The sequence below is a fragment of the Pecten maximus genome, chromosome 2 (genome assembly GCF_902652985.1).
Source record: "Pecten maximus chromosome 2, xPecMax1.1, whole genome shotgun sequence".
NCBI lineage: Eukaryota > Metazoa > Mollusca > Bivalvia > Pectinida > Pectinidae > Pecten > Pecten maximus.
Window position 1 is genome coordinate 9,744,635 of NC_047016.1, and position 13,440 is coordinate 9,758,074.

Genomic DNA, 13,440 nt, shown 5'->3' on the forward strand with positions numbered 1-13,440 from the left:
GGTTTGGTTTGGTGTGTGTTGTGTACCTGTGGTTGTGTTACCTTTTGGTTTGGTTTGGTGTGTGTTGTGTACCTGTGGTTGTGTTGCCTTTTGGTTTGGTTTGGTGTGTGTTGTTCACCTGTGGTTGTGTTACCTTTGGTATAGTTTGTGTTGTGTACCCGTGGTTGTGTTACCTTTTGGTTTTGTTTGGTGTGTGTTGTGTACCTGTGGTTGTGTTACCTTTGGTATAGTGTGTGTTGTGTACCTGTGGTTGTGTTACCTTTTGGTTTGGTGTGTGTTGTGTACCCGTGGTTGTGTTACCTTTTGGTTTGGTTTGGTGTGTGTTGTGTACCTGTGGTTGTGTACCTTTTGGTTTGGTTTGGTGTGTGTTGTGTACCTGTGGTTGTGTTACCTTTGGTTTGGTGTGTGTTGTGTACCTGTGGTTGTGTTACCTTTTGGTTTGGTTTGGTGTGTGTTGTGTACCTGTGGTTGTGTACCTTTTGGTTTGGTTTGGTGTGTGTTGTGTACCTGTGGTTGTGTTACCTTTGGTTTGGTGTGTGTTGTGTACCTGTGGTTGTGTTACCTTTTGGTTTGGTTTGGTGTGTGTTGTGTACCTGTGGTTGTGTACCTTTTGGTTTGGTTTGGTGTGTGTTGTGTACCTGTGGTTGTGTTACCTTTGGTTTGGTGTGTGTTGTGTACCCGTGGTTGTGTTACCTTTTGGTTTGGTTTGGTGTGTGTTGTGTACCTGTGGTTGTGTACCTTTTGGTTTGGTTTGGTGTGTGTTGTGTACCTGTGGTTGTGTTACCTTTGGTTTGGTGTGTGTTGTGTACCTGTGGTTGTGTTACCTTTTGGTTTGGTTTGGTGTGTGTTGTGTACCTGTGGTTGTGTACCTTTTGGTTTGGTTTGGTGTGTGTTGTGTACCTGTGGTTGTGTTACCTTTGGTTTGGTGTGTGTTGTGTACCTGTGGTTGTGTTACCTTTTGGTTTGGTTTGGTGTGTGTTGTGTACCTGTGGTTGTGTTACCTTTTGGTTTGGTTTGGTTTTGTTCTGTCTTGTTACTTTTACTTTGATATATCTACAGATATTATAAATTAATAGTTACTTGGCATTTATTCGACGGTTTGATTTTACATATACAAAATGTACATGTAGGCTCACATGGCGTTTATACCTTGTTATATGGTTAAATGATAAAGTGTGTGTTTAATACTGGATATATATTGACAGTTGCTTTCACGGGAACCTTACGTCTATAAACAGTCAAGTGTCTATAAACAGGATATTACAGGAGACACGGGCCTTTTTTATGGCGCCGTGACGGTAACTGTGGTGGCAAATTGACTAATTGGTCACACAACGTCCGGAGGGTCCGATTCGCCTAAAATAGAATACACTTATCTCATACAAATACGTTATATCAGTCCTCTTCATATTAACATCTACACATAGAGACCTATTCTACCAGACGGGTGCTTCTCCGTAAGCTTGACGTCATAGTAATAGTTTTTGATTCATATATTTATACATCTCCTGTGGTGAATACATTTTTTATAACCGGTATAAATGGCTTTATTCGTTGCCAGTTATGATATTAAGTTAAATACAAAATGCAGGGTCCAACCTTTTCGCCACTGTAAAGCTATATACCTCTATAGATATCCTATAATTTATATAGTAGCACATACTTCTCACTATGCTCTCTTGACATACAACTATTTCAGCGTTAATTATAATTTACACAACAGAGTTTACCGTTAGTTGTTTACCAACGGATCCCATACCGGCTACCTTAATGTTCTAATGTACCCCACTTTGTTTAGATAGCTTTCCGCCTGAACCGCACCAAGAATATTTGATTTCAGGTTTGATTTCATCCTATTAAATGTAAGAGTAAATAATCGCCCAAGAATTATAACAGAACATGTAAGTGAAGGAAAAGTTTAAAGTTGCTCGTCCCGTTCGTGAGAAGGTATATCGATCGACATAATAATATAATTTTACCTTAAATGAATTATCTTTATCATAATGACATACTTTAATGCAGGAATTCACTAATTAATTGTTGTTTAATATACTTTATTTTATATATAATGTAAAGTAACTTTGTGGTTTATTTTATACGATTAATTGTCCGTACGACTTGGTGAGAAAATTAGGTTTGTATATCATTTTCTTACAATATCATAATGCTTTTATTTAGTCATTATATAATACAATAGCTCAACACTGTCGTAAATTCCACATCTTTTACTATACATAAATTATAATATCACGGTACGCGAATCCTTAACAGATTGATTGCCTCCTTAATGTATTGTCAATTGGTGTATAGTGGGTCCGTACCCCTATATCTAACTGTCGGGGAACGCTATGAGTGGAAATGGAAGTACATCATGTGAGTTACACCATATTATTATTATTATTATTTATCAGTATAGAGTTGTAACTGTTCTGGTACAGGGAAAGTTTTACATAAGCTTACAATATGCTTCGTCTTACATTACCAGTTTGACACCTAAGTGTTATTTTAAAATTTTGTTTGATAAAAATATTAGTACAAAGTTAATTGTGACTTTAAAACGCACACTGTGTGTAAAAACACTTTATGAAGTAGAAATATTTGTCGAATTACACCTAGAGTACTTGTAAAATCTCTACCGGATTTAACTTTTAATTTCGGACAATGTCATTTCACAATTGTTTTCGGCACACACTTAAGATGAAATCAACACATATCGAAATAGATTTAAATGTCGTTTCAATTATACCATTATCCTATTGTTATGTGATACGTACAGGTGATATGTTGAATTGTGAGCTCCTATGACGGCCCGTCACCTATATTCCGATGGTATTACGGGTATTGTGTCAATTAAATATATCCCCTCACTGTCTATATATACAACATAACATACCTTAATACGGCAATGTTGGATGTTTATTTCTTAATATATTTCATTCATGCCGGTAGCCATAGAAGAAACAGCACCAGGTCAGGATGAAGTCCGGTCGGACGGCGGACTTTTACACAGATTGGGGAGATTTTTGAGAGGAATATCGTGTGAGTAGTCCAATAAGAGTAAAATACACGTTACAGTTTATTTTTGTATTGTTATGCAATTTAAGTCACAGCGGATTATGTATTTGTTCGATGGTAAGCAAATAATTAAATGGTTCTAAAGTGAAGTATTCAATATTGCCCTTTATACAGGTTACTCGTGGTAGCCTAACATTGAGATACAATGAGACAATACTTATGGGGCAATCTGCAACAATTCTTAGGAATCAACATTATACACTCTCGCCAATAGTATTTAATTGTAAACATCTGGGGTGTGCCATCCTATTTGAAAATAAGTCTATCGGTTTCGCAACAAAAAAAATCTTGAAAAAAAAAATGAATATAAGTCGCGACATATTTTCGAGATTTTAAGGTATGCCTTCATATACAGATATATTTAACACACAAAGCACTTGTAGAATTAGACACGAATGATTCAGTGTATACACCTTCTATTCGGTGTGTGGTGTATATCTATGTTTACTTATTTCAGTACGATGTAGACGTGGCATTGACAGACATCGCCAGCAGAGAAGGACAACTGAGGACAAGAATCCTAGAAACAGTGTCCAGAAAGATTCGTCAGATGGGAACCAGTCATCGACAGCCCGTCAAGGAAAACAAGACTCAGACGAGGTATTTTGCTTTACAATATAATTTTTGCTTATTTATCAACATGTTCTCTCCATACATGACGTTGTGTTTAAAATATCAGTCAATTACGTACGCAAAAGATTAATAAAGCATTAAATATTAAACCAATTTATACATTTTTTTGTTTACTTTTTTTCTCAAAAATAAATAATGCTGTAAATAAGTCATTACATTTTGCGACATGTAGTCCCTTTGTTGATAATTATGTGTAGAGGACTAAATAAACAAGTTGGTTTCCATTAAAATAAGCCTTCGCCAATGTATTTATTGTGAAGAGTCGATACATGACTGTACAGTGAGAAATATTTACAATTTTCTTTTGTTTTTAATTGTGTAGGATGGAACAGTTATAACAGAGGAAAAGACAACCAACGTTTCCAAGTGTCAGCCTCCAGAATCGACAATTCCTGAATCGACTTTACCTGTACCACATGAACACGATGTATTACAATACCACCATGGGGATACAGATGGAGAGCGTCCCGACCATGTTTTACCAGGACCTGTCTTCCAGGAGAAAGACAACACGTGCAATACTACTAGGCCTTCTACCTTACCTATACTTGATGGTTCACAAACCTCCACATACTTGCACCAATTACTTCAAAAAGAAAATATCAGCAAGAAGTCTCCTAAGGATCTATCTAGTCATATTCACAATACCGTACATGTTGTCCAATCTACCTCCACCACGCTTGTTAAAAGCCCAACTCGACATTATCCTTCCCTTAGGACGGAAGTAACTAAAGACCTTTCAAAAAACGAATCGTTATTTACCACTAATGGGCATATCACCGACAGCCAACAGCCTTCATTTAGATGGCTGGTCGACTCACGAAAAACAGCAACCGTTCCACTCGGTGACAGCGACCATGCCTTCGGTATAGATCTCGTACAATCAAAGAGCGTTGACCAACAGGAAAACATCCCCATCCGTGGACCATCCGTACCTCAAACGCTAACGGATCACACCAAGTTACTGGATTCTGTTGCACGGGTTTCCATATGGAATCGACTACCTTCTCGTCACAAAAGGACGTTAAACTTCAGCAGGAACTATGTGCAATATGGAAATAACGATATACAGGATATCGAATTAGAAACACATCCGACAGTTGATGAGTGGTGCTCAAAACAACAAAATGATACACCGGACCATTCAAACGAGGAAAAATTCCAGCCTCTCTTAAAACTGGCTATAACTGATAAACCAGTAGAAATACCTCAAAGTCGTAATACAAAGAGCCACGACATTATTGAATGTTTTCGTTCACCACAACTAGATAAACCTGAAGGAGATAAATGTGATTTGACAACTGTTGAACAAGGTTTACATGTTGGAGTAGTAGCTCATCATCAGGATATTGTCAGAGAGTATAAGACAGAAGAAAATGATTATATTGCAAATGAATTATGTGTGGTAAACCGACAAAACCAACAAATGTTAACAAACATCGCACAACCAAACAGCAAAAATGAACGTCATCCATACGCAACAAACGACGAGATAGATTCACCTGGCCAACAACCAAAAACATTAATCAGCCAAACCTCTGTAGAGGAATTAAATGTGCAGGAACTAGATACTAGAGACAGACAACAACCAAAAACACTAAACAGCCAAAACTCTGTAGAGGCATTAAAAGGACAGGAACTAGATACTACAGACAGACAAAAATCAAAGCCCACAAACGGCCAACAACAAATAGATAGCAACGACCACGTAACGTCAACAAAAGGTCAAATGCCCAAAGCAACAGGTGTCAAGCAACCCAAGGACATACCTAAACAAGAGAAAATAAGCAGTCAGAAATTAGAAACTTCCAATCGTTATAAAAGTACAGGAGGGTGTGGAGACCTACAAGAGACACCGCAAATGTCGCAAGAAGCAACACTTGGGGAGGAAGCAAGGGCAACACAGCAAAATCTAGAGGAAACCCCCGGTCAAGAACCAAAGGTAATGGACTGTGAACACCAAGGGCAAATAAACAGTCGACATTCTGAATCAACTAACAAAGTGCAGGATCCGGCAATAACAGCAAGAAGAAAACAACCCAGTCGTCTAGCTGATGGACAACAACCAACCAGAAGGACCAGACTAACACTAGAGGCAACAGATAGCCAGTCATCGGTTGCAACAAATGGTCAACAGTCGGGTCTGAACAGCAGCCAAGAAATAAACCAAGAGAAACATACGATTGTTGCTGAACAGTGTGAAGACATCACTTTTGACGAAGAAGTACTTCCCATACAAACAGTGCGTCACAGACAAGACCAAGCCTGCAACGACACGGAAATGTGTGATGACAATATGAACCAAATGATAAAAAAGGAACTAAGCCGATCGAAAGACAAAACAACCACACATGGCGAATGGTCGAGGGCGCAAACAGATTCTCAACCACTCCCGATAGAGATTACAATGGTAACATCCGACATAAATCGGGAAATGGAGCACGAACCTTTAAAACCTTCGCCAGAACATAGACTTACAAGAACAGAGAAGAATGACAACATTTCAACAACAAACGGAGCCACCAAGCTCAAAACATCATCGGCTTTATTTCCTAGCCCTCAGGGTGGGGTATATGAACTGTCCGTCAAACAACTCGATTGTGCAATGTTTGAAAATCAGGGAAACAAATATCGCGAGCTTAACGCAAACGACGCTGGATGTTTAAACATATCTTCAACAACAAAACAAACTAGCAACGTTAAACATGGTTTCATGTGTCTGGACAATTCGTTTGGCGTTGCTACAACAAATAGGATTAATCATAGTAACGTTTCAACAGCGAAGCGAGTTATAGTCAATAAAGCCTTCTTCATAAGTAGGCAGAATAGTGAACCTAAATATACCAACAGAGAAAGTACCAAAGAAGCAAATGTCAACCAGATTGATCCCACAAAGCAACTATCCGCTGATGGTAAGAAAGATTCACTCATACATACATCTGGACAAAGAAACGTTGAACCAGTAGTCGAATATTCAAAATTTAATACAGACACGACTGGGAAGCTCTCTGATAGGGAAGTGAATGAGGCGGTATTGTTAAATGTTTCAATAGACCAAACTAGATCAGTGGAGTCATCCAGTGAAGAGACTAGTTTTCGTAACGGTCTCATACAAGATACATCTTTCCCATGAATTTAATCAGGGACAACCAAAACAGAAACAATCTAACCAGGAAGATCAGATGAAACTATATGTTGATTCCACTCATGATCAAACAACGATAGAGAGTGATTTTTCTGAGGATGGGAGTGGTGATTTGTTTCATTCTGAAACAGCACAAGACGTGGAAATTGACAAGATTCTGCCATCTTCCCCACAGGCAAACCCATCAGCAACACAACAAAAAGAAAAGTCGCATCAAGAAAATGCTGTTTTATTGGACAAAAGAGACAGGCTTATGAAGCCATTGATGGAAAACATCAAAAATGCTTCAAATGGGACTTCACCAAAGGAGGTAGCTCGCAGTAGGACTGAAGGCGAAATTTATTCGGATGAAAGAACTTTGCAGAAAGGTGACAAACACAGTAACTCTATGCCAAATATACAACCACCGACTGTTCACAATGAGAACGGAAAACGTCATGTCGTAATAAAATACAAGAGGCAGCCCTACCCTCCCGAAGGGAGACCACTAAGTGCAAGTATGGGAGCCTTCCGGTTCCGTAAGATACAGGGCGTGTACGGCCAACTGAAGAAAGCCCAATCTTCCGAAGACCTACGAGTTGATGAAGGAACTGTTACTAAAGGTAGTGGAGATGGCACTATCAAGCAAAATGATGACATCAGCAGCAATTACACTAAGGAATGTTTCGACACTGATATCCGAAATAAAACTAATCAAAAGTCAAGTTCAAATCCACTTGCGGTCAACAAACCCACTACAAGAGAAATTGTTACAATACCTAAAAAGATCATGACCAAAAGGAAACCTGCTGCGCCACCTTTACTCAGATTTACCAGTTATAAAGTAGACGATGACATGAATACGCCATCCCTCTTTGAGTCTAGAAAACGTTCTACTGGTGTTGAAGGATTTACAAAAGACATCAACGTGGTTGGTCGTACTACCGAACCAATAGGACAGTCATATTTAGAACCTCATGACTACAGACATAATCCTGTAGATTTAAGAGCCAATACGGTCAGTTTGTCTCCGGGAGAACTAGCATTTGCACAAAAGATCTCTCCGGGGGAAAGAAAAAATATGCCGTCATCCGAAATGGAAAAGGTGGAATACCCTGTTATCGTCTCTTGTAACTCCAAACAACAGCTTCCTGAATCGAATATTCCGAGAGTAGACTCTCATTCACGAGATAAAACAGTCAAAAATTCATATTCTAATACAGAAATTGAACCAGGCTTGGTATATTCTGAAAATCAACGAGAACCTGTACTTCACGGCAGTTTAAGTGGGTCTGCTGCCTCGGGAAGTTTTCTAAAAAATGCGATGATTGAACGGAGAGTAGTATTACCATCTCGTTACAGCGTAAGAAGTCAAAAGGCTGACCCGTCTAGTCCAACTAAACCAGTACAATATGGATCAACGTCTGATCCAAGACCTCGGCAGCAGCTGGAAAACAAACTTCCTTTAAACAAAGACATGTCCAGTCCAATGTTGCTATTTTCAAAAAGAACCTATTCTCCGCGCGTTCATCCAGCTTCAAAAAGGATGATGATCAAACGTGATACTCTACCTTCCTCTAGCTTAACGGAAAGAACTGTCGTTACAACTAGTGAACGACCTGATGATAATAATCAGGGAGCACATACAAGGAGTGATTATACAAGACAGCAAAGCTACCCACCCATTAGTAGCAGTGCTTCTGCATCAATAGCTGTCGACTGTGAGCACGATTATCTTATGTTAAATAATCGGGAAACCGAAAACGAATCTTCTAATGTACGTAGAACACTGGAAACATCAGATGGTAGAGAAATTGTTGAAGAGTGTGAACACAATTTTTCTCCGTCACAAAACATTGGAGACCAAAATATCTCTTCTAATAATATGAGTGGCTCTAAAACTTCAAGCATGTTTTTGGACACTGCCATAAGTGAACGTAGGTCAATCTTTCCGTCTCGACTGAGAAGCAAAGCACAGAATTCGACCGCAGGGATCGGCCCTCCTGTACTTGCCTCCCAGGGAAACACAACTGGTCTCCGCTATGCGCCATATGGAGATGAGAGTGCAATACTCACAGAGAACACTGGTATCAAAACCGACAATCCTAGAATAAATACAGGCACTAAAACCATGGAAGTAAATATGACCACAGACAGTACACAAGTAAAAATGGTCCGCGATAGTGCAGTGCGACATGACGACAGTCACTTCCAGCAAACCAGTAGTGATGTGAATTCAGTCACCTCAGGGACTGTACACAAAGGTGAACCTGATAATCTAACGAGAGAAAATATTCAACCCACTGCTAACAAACATGTTCACCGTCCTATTCGTGCGAAAAATGTCGTGTCTTCCAGGCCTGCTAACCAAATTCAATATGGGTCATCGTCCGATCCTAGACGACGCCAACAGTTGGAAAAAGCACGTCCTGGAAATACCTATAGTGAAAGTAAGACGAAACCATTTTCAAAAAGTACCGATTATCCTCGCGTGCGTCTAGCGTCGAAAAGAAAGATGATTGGACGCAGAACGCTCTCTACCTCTAAAGTAACAAGGGGAACTGGGGGTGAAGAAATTGCATCTGATGAAATATCAGGTAATGATTTGGGAGTACACTCACAGACCCAACAATCTGATGAAGTATCAGGTAATGATTTGAGAGTACACTCACAGACCCAACTATCTGATGAAATATCGGGTAATGATTTGAGAGTACACTCACAGACCAAACAATCAGGACAAACAGGCTATCCACTCATTAATAATACATCACCCACTGCAACATCGGACAATGGTGAAAATGAATTTCTTATGCCAAATGACCAGGATGTTGGTACTGAATATTCTGACAACGAAATGATATCTGAAGTACACGATGCTTTTGAAATAATGGAAAACAACGATCAAGTTTTGTCTCAGCTAAATAATGTCGAAGACGAAAGTGTGACAACTAACAATATGAGTGGATCTAAAACATCGAGCACGTTTTTAAATACAGCCATAAGTGAACGTAGGTCAATCTTTCCGTCTCGGCTAAGGAGCAAAGCCCAGATATCAACAGCAGGGATTGGTCCTCCTGTACTTGCCTCCCAGGGAATCACAACTGGTCTCCGCTTTGAACAAATAATCTCCGAGTCGAATACGCCATATGAACTAGTATCTGAATCAGCTATGGAGGATGGGAATCCCATGCCTGCGGAAAGCTCTGGTATGGAAGTGGACGATGCTTTGGAAAATACTGACTTGGAAGGGTTTGAAGTAAACACGGCCACAGAGAACACCAAGGTAATGATAAATGATGGTAACGAATTTCATCGTGATGGCACCACTCCCCAGCAAATCAAGTGTGTTGCGAATTCGGCGACTTTACAAACTTCACACCACGAGGAAGCAAATTCACCTCGAGAGGGAAACGTTAGCCTCGACGAAAGCAAAGGTATTCAGTTACCTGTGCCAAAGCCCATAGAAAAACTTGTTCCGAGCCAATTTCCTGTAAACAAGCACAAACTCCCCACCGTCAGCAGCCCACAGAGGGAGACTATAGCCACACCAGTAAAAGCGCTCCCTCCATCCAGAATACGAACATCCACTTCAAGTGTAGCAGGTAATGCTTATTAATTCATATAAAGATGTAAATATTGATTGATGATTCTAATAAGATCGTGCCATGCTTAATTCAGAAGTAAATAAAAAAGCAGTGCCTCTTAGATTTGATGACTAGGAGTGTGTACTTTGGTTACCGGTTTGTCCAAAGATCAGTTTGATATCAAAACTTAGAGAAAAAGAAGAAGAAAAAAAGGTATATAGCAAACAAACAAAATAAAAGCCTATGCAGTATGGCTCTGAACTTAACACGAACGTCTAACTCGCGTCATATATATTATATATTGAATATTCACTGCTAGAAAAGCTCTGAAAACAAATAAAGGGAATGTGTATTCAAACAAAACTGAATTAAGATTGTAAAGGGACTGTAAAAGGCTAGGTCCTTAACTTCTTCTTTTTTTATATTTCTGTACCACATTTCTTGTAGATGATTCTGTGGACGGAAGGCAGACAGTTAAACCGATTATCCGAAAGCCTCCGATGGAGTCTATCCCATCAGTTCCAAAGAAGATAAAGAACTTCCGATTCCGACAGAAAATGGTGTTGACAGGAAGACTTCATCACAAGAGCGAGGAGAACTTGAAATTCTTTAAACAAATTACAAAAACAACTAACGATTTTTATAAGGAGCACGCTAGGAATACATAATAAAGCAGGTTTACATTAATATTCTGTATTGCTGTCTTTGGCAATAGTTGTTTTGTCACTTTTTTCTCTGACTGAAATATTTAGATTTTACCTGTGAATCTTTTGTGATGTTTCAAAGAACGATCAACTGTATGATTTACATGACACCAATTTAAACTTATAATGGTAAAGTAAGCGGAAGGGATCAAAGCTTCCAGTGTTTCCGTAGCTCCGTTTTCACAGATGGCTACAATCAAGTTCCCAGACAGAAGTACTTTACAAAAAGCATGATCCCTAATTAAAAAGAAACCTCGCTCAGCTTAAATGAATAAAGTTTCAAGTTACTAAGTATCTAGAGTACAGGACATATCGTGCCTCCTCATCGGACTTGTAGTTAGATATGGTCCCTAATTTTATTTCAGTCACAATATTTACAATACACGCACCTGGGTGGTAACTTTATAGTTGATAAAAGGTTAATCGTCATTTAGAAGCTTTTTGTTTGTTTTTTATCCAGTACAGTTAAATACAGTTATACAGTTAAAATCCTTCTAGGGTCGTCTTCTATGTGTCGCCAACATACATTTCTTGATATAAAAAAGTGTGTTGTTGAACAAAAAAAAACTTGTTTGTCATAAAGTGCTGTAAATGCTGTAGATTAAGTTGATTTTATATTCACAACATATCACTGGAGTTGGTCACAATATATTCCACCACAGGTAACTATCACTGCCGTGTATGTGTGATTTGGTGGGGCCGTCGGTTAGAGTGCCAGTCGAGAAGATCCGGAGATGCGTGGTTCGACGCTCCTTTTCCGTGTCAATTTGTGTTTATTGGGAAACTGAGAAACGGGCTGGTCTAATGCTGTCGTCGGTTGTGTCCCAAACACTTTACCCTTACTTGCGGTGGATGACATGCAATGGGCCTCCCGTATGTTGTTCAGTGGTGTAGTCACCAACTACTACAAGGGAGACCCTGTTTCAAAATGGCCCTGGCTGTTCACGGGCTAATAAGCAGTAGTTCAGTCAATTTACCGAAAAAAAAACGCCCATAACGGGACATCATTGCAGCAGAATTTAGGTTTTGCTTTCTGGAATCGCAAAAGGTGAAATGATAACAAGGAAAAGTCTATCAAAATCGACCTTTGGGGAAATATCTTTAAGCCTTTTAGGAGATTAAGAAAATAGGAGAAAATAACTTGTTTAACCGTCTTTGAAGTATAATATCTACCTCTTGTGACATGATGGATATGATGAAAATTTAGCAGTATAGTAAAACCAACTAAAATACAGCACACAGATTTGCCAACAAATTTCAACTGGGGCATGGAATTGAAAAAAAAAGAACTATCAATATGGCTTAGAAAATAGATTTTATTTTCTAAATTGGTGTTATTTTTTGTCAACATTGAATGATATACATATTTTTGCAGCATGTAATTTAAGAAACGGAAATCAAATGCTCAAGGCTTTTTATATTTAAAATACTAATGAAGGTAAGATCAGTTTACATATGTGTTGCAGATCTAAAAGTGAAAACGTCATTATATGCAATTTTGGCTGAAGACCGCGGTTCTGAACAACAAAAATCTGGAACAAGTGTTATCTGATTACCTGATGACCTTGCAAGAAAAGTCATCATAAAATAGATATTTTCACGAAATAAATATGAAGGTCATCATTCACACACAATATACTTCTTTTTTTTCAAAATTAGGTGAATAAACTTCATTGCATGAAAGCGAAAACTCTTAGCGCATTTTTTCTCAGCTAGTAATGATATTAATCATCGTTATGTTTTCCTTCTGTCTTTAAAACGCAATAAAAGCCAATATGTGCGACATTTGGATGTTTTTAGCAATATTCATCGTGCATTATTTCTTTGATGCAATAATAGATATCTAGATCATATGCAACCCTAGTTCCCGTTTTTTCCCTCCACCTGTATCATGTAAGTATTATACACAATGACTGGGTCACGTATTTCTTAGGCTATAGAGAGCCGGATGGTGTAAATCAAAAGCTATGGAAAGCAGGTACAGCATGCTGAATGCTTTTATGCGAAATGTTTTAATGCAGAAATCCTTTGTAATTGAGCATAATTAAACCAAGAGGGATATAAGCTGTAAACAAAGTAAAATCCGTCTTTTAAGTCTAGAAAACATTTCGCATTAAAGCAATTAGCATGTGCCATTTCGCATTTAACATTAAGCATTTCGCATTTAACATTGAGCATTTTGCATTCAGCCAAAATTGGAAAATGTTGTTTTATGAAATAGCCTTACAGTTGGCCTGGGCATTTTGAAATGCTGAATACTCTATAGCTGCTCAGGGCAAACTGTCTTAACTTTGAAGCATGTGTGCTTTTTTTTTTC

The 13,440-nt window shown here is 38.7% G+C and overlaps 2 protein-coding genes across 2 annotated transcripts; both read left to right on the forward strand.

Annotated features, from left to right (window-relative positions):
- The first annotated feature begins 2,333 nt into the window (after window positions 1-2,333).
- Window positions 2,334-6,860, forward strand: LOC117316768. Its single transcript, XM_033871539.1, has 4 exons — window positions 2,334-2,373; window positions 2,950-3,039; window positions 3,533-3,675; window positions 4,031-6,860. The coding sequence occupies exons 1-4, from the start codon at window positions 2,349-2,351 to the stop codon at window positions 6,839-6,841; spliced, it is 3,069 nt and encodes a 1,022-aa protein (XP_033727430.1). The 5' UTR covers window positions 2,334-2,348; the 3' UTR covers window positions 6,842-6,860.
- LOC117316758 lies at window positions 6,769-12,632 on the forward strand. The gene is made up of 2 exons (XM_033871529.1): window positions 6,769-10,437; window positions 10,867-12,632. Exons 1-2 carry the CDS (start codon window positions 6,891-6,893, stop codon window positions 11,085-11,087), a joined length of 3,768 nt encoding a protein of 1,255 aa, XP_033727420.1. The 5' UTR covers window positions 6,769-6,890; the 3' UTR covers window positions 11,088-12,632.
- Window positions 12,633-13,440: the final 808 nt, after the last annotated feature.